Here is a 458-nt window from a genome sequence, read left to right as displayed (position 1 = left end):
CCCCCCCCCCCGCCGAGGCGGTGGTTACTTCTCCCACCCCCGATCCCGTACCTATGTCGCCGAAGTAAACCGTGGAACACGAACTTCTGGAAAAACGATAAATCTCAGATTCATTTTATATTCTTTGCTAAGATATCGTTAGTTTTATTTGCTTGGAACATATTCATCCAACGCTCAATGAAATGAGCGTGGAAAAAACTGACACCGATAAAAGCTTGGATCTTTGTTTTAATTACAAGTTTAACGTTACATGCACCTTCCAAGCGTATTTGGTGACTACGGTGAGAATAATCAGCAGAACACACTATAATCAGTAGTAAAATCCAATGTCATTTAGAAAAGTTAGAACCTTTTCTTTGCAGTACGTTTACTAAATTTGGTAAGTCATATTTCGTGTTCTTTGCACTTAATACGTTATAAAGTTCATTTTGATATCGTTTCATCTCAATAAATTAAGT

At 37.8% G+C, this 458-nt stretch overlaps 1 protein-coding gene across 1 annotated transcript in view; it reads right to left on the bottom strand.

The window, feature by feature from the left end:
• The window catches only part of LOC100747319 (protein cycle), a gene marked incomplete at its 5' end in the record, with an annotated part of 71,847 nt that extends 71,744 nt beyond the window's left edge, over window positions 1–103 (bottom strand). Inside the window, one exon of the mRNA XM_024366120.2 lies at window positions 1–103. Coding sequence (XP_024221888.1) covers window positions 1–103 — 103 coding nt within the window.
• Between the last annotated feature and the right edge of the window lie 355 nt (window positions 104–458).

This window comes from Bombus impatiens, unplaced genomic scaffold (assembly GCF_000188095.3).
Source record: "Bombus impatiens unplaced genomic scaffold, BIMP_2.2 scf_0198, whole genome shotgun sequence".
Lineage (NCBI taxonomy): Eukaryota > Metazoa > Arthropoda > Insecta > Hymenoptera > Apidae > Bombus > Bombus impatiens.
This window is presented reverse-complemented; position numbering and strand designations above follow the sequence as displayed.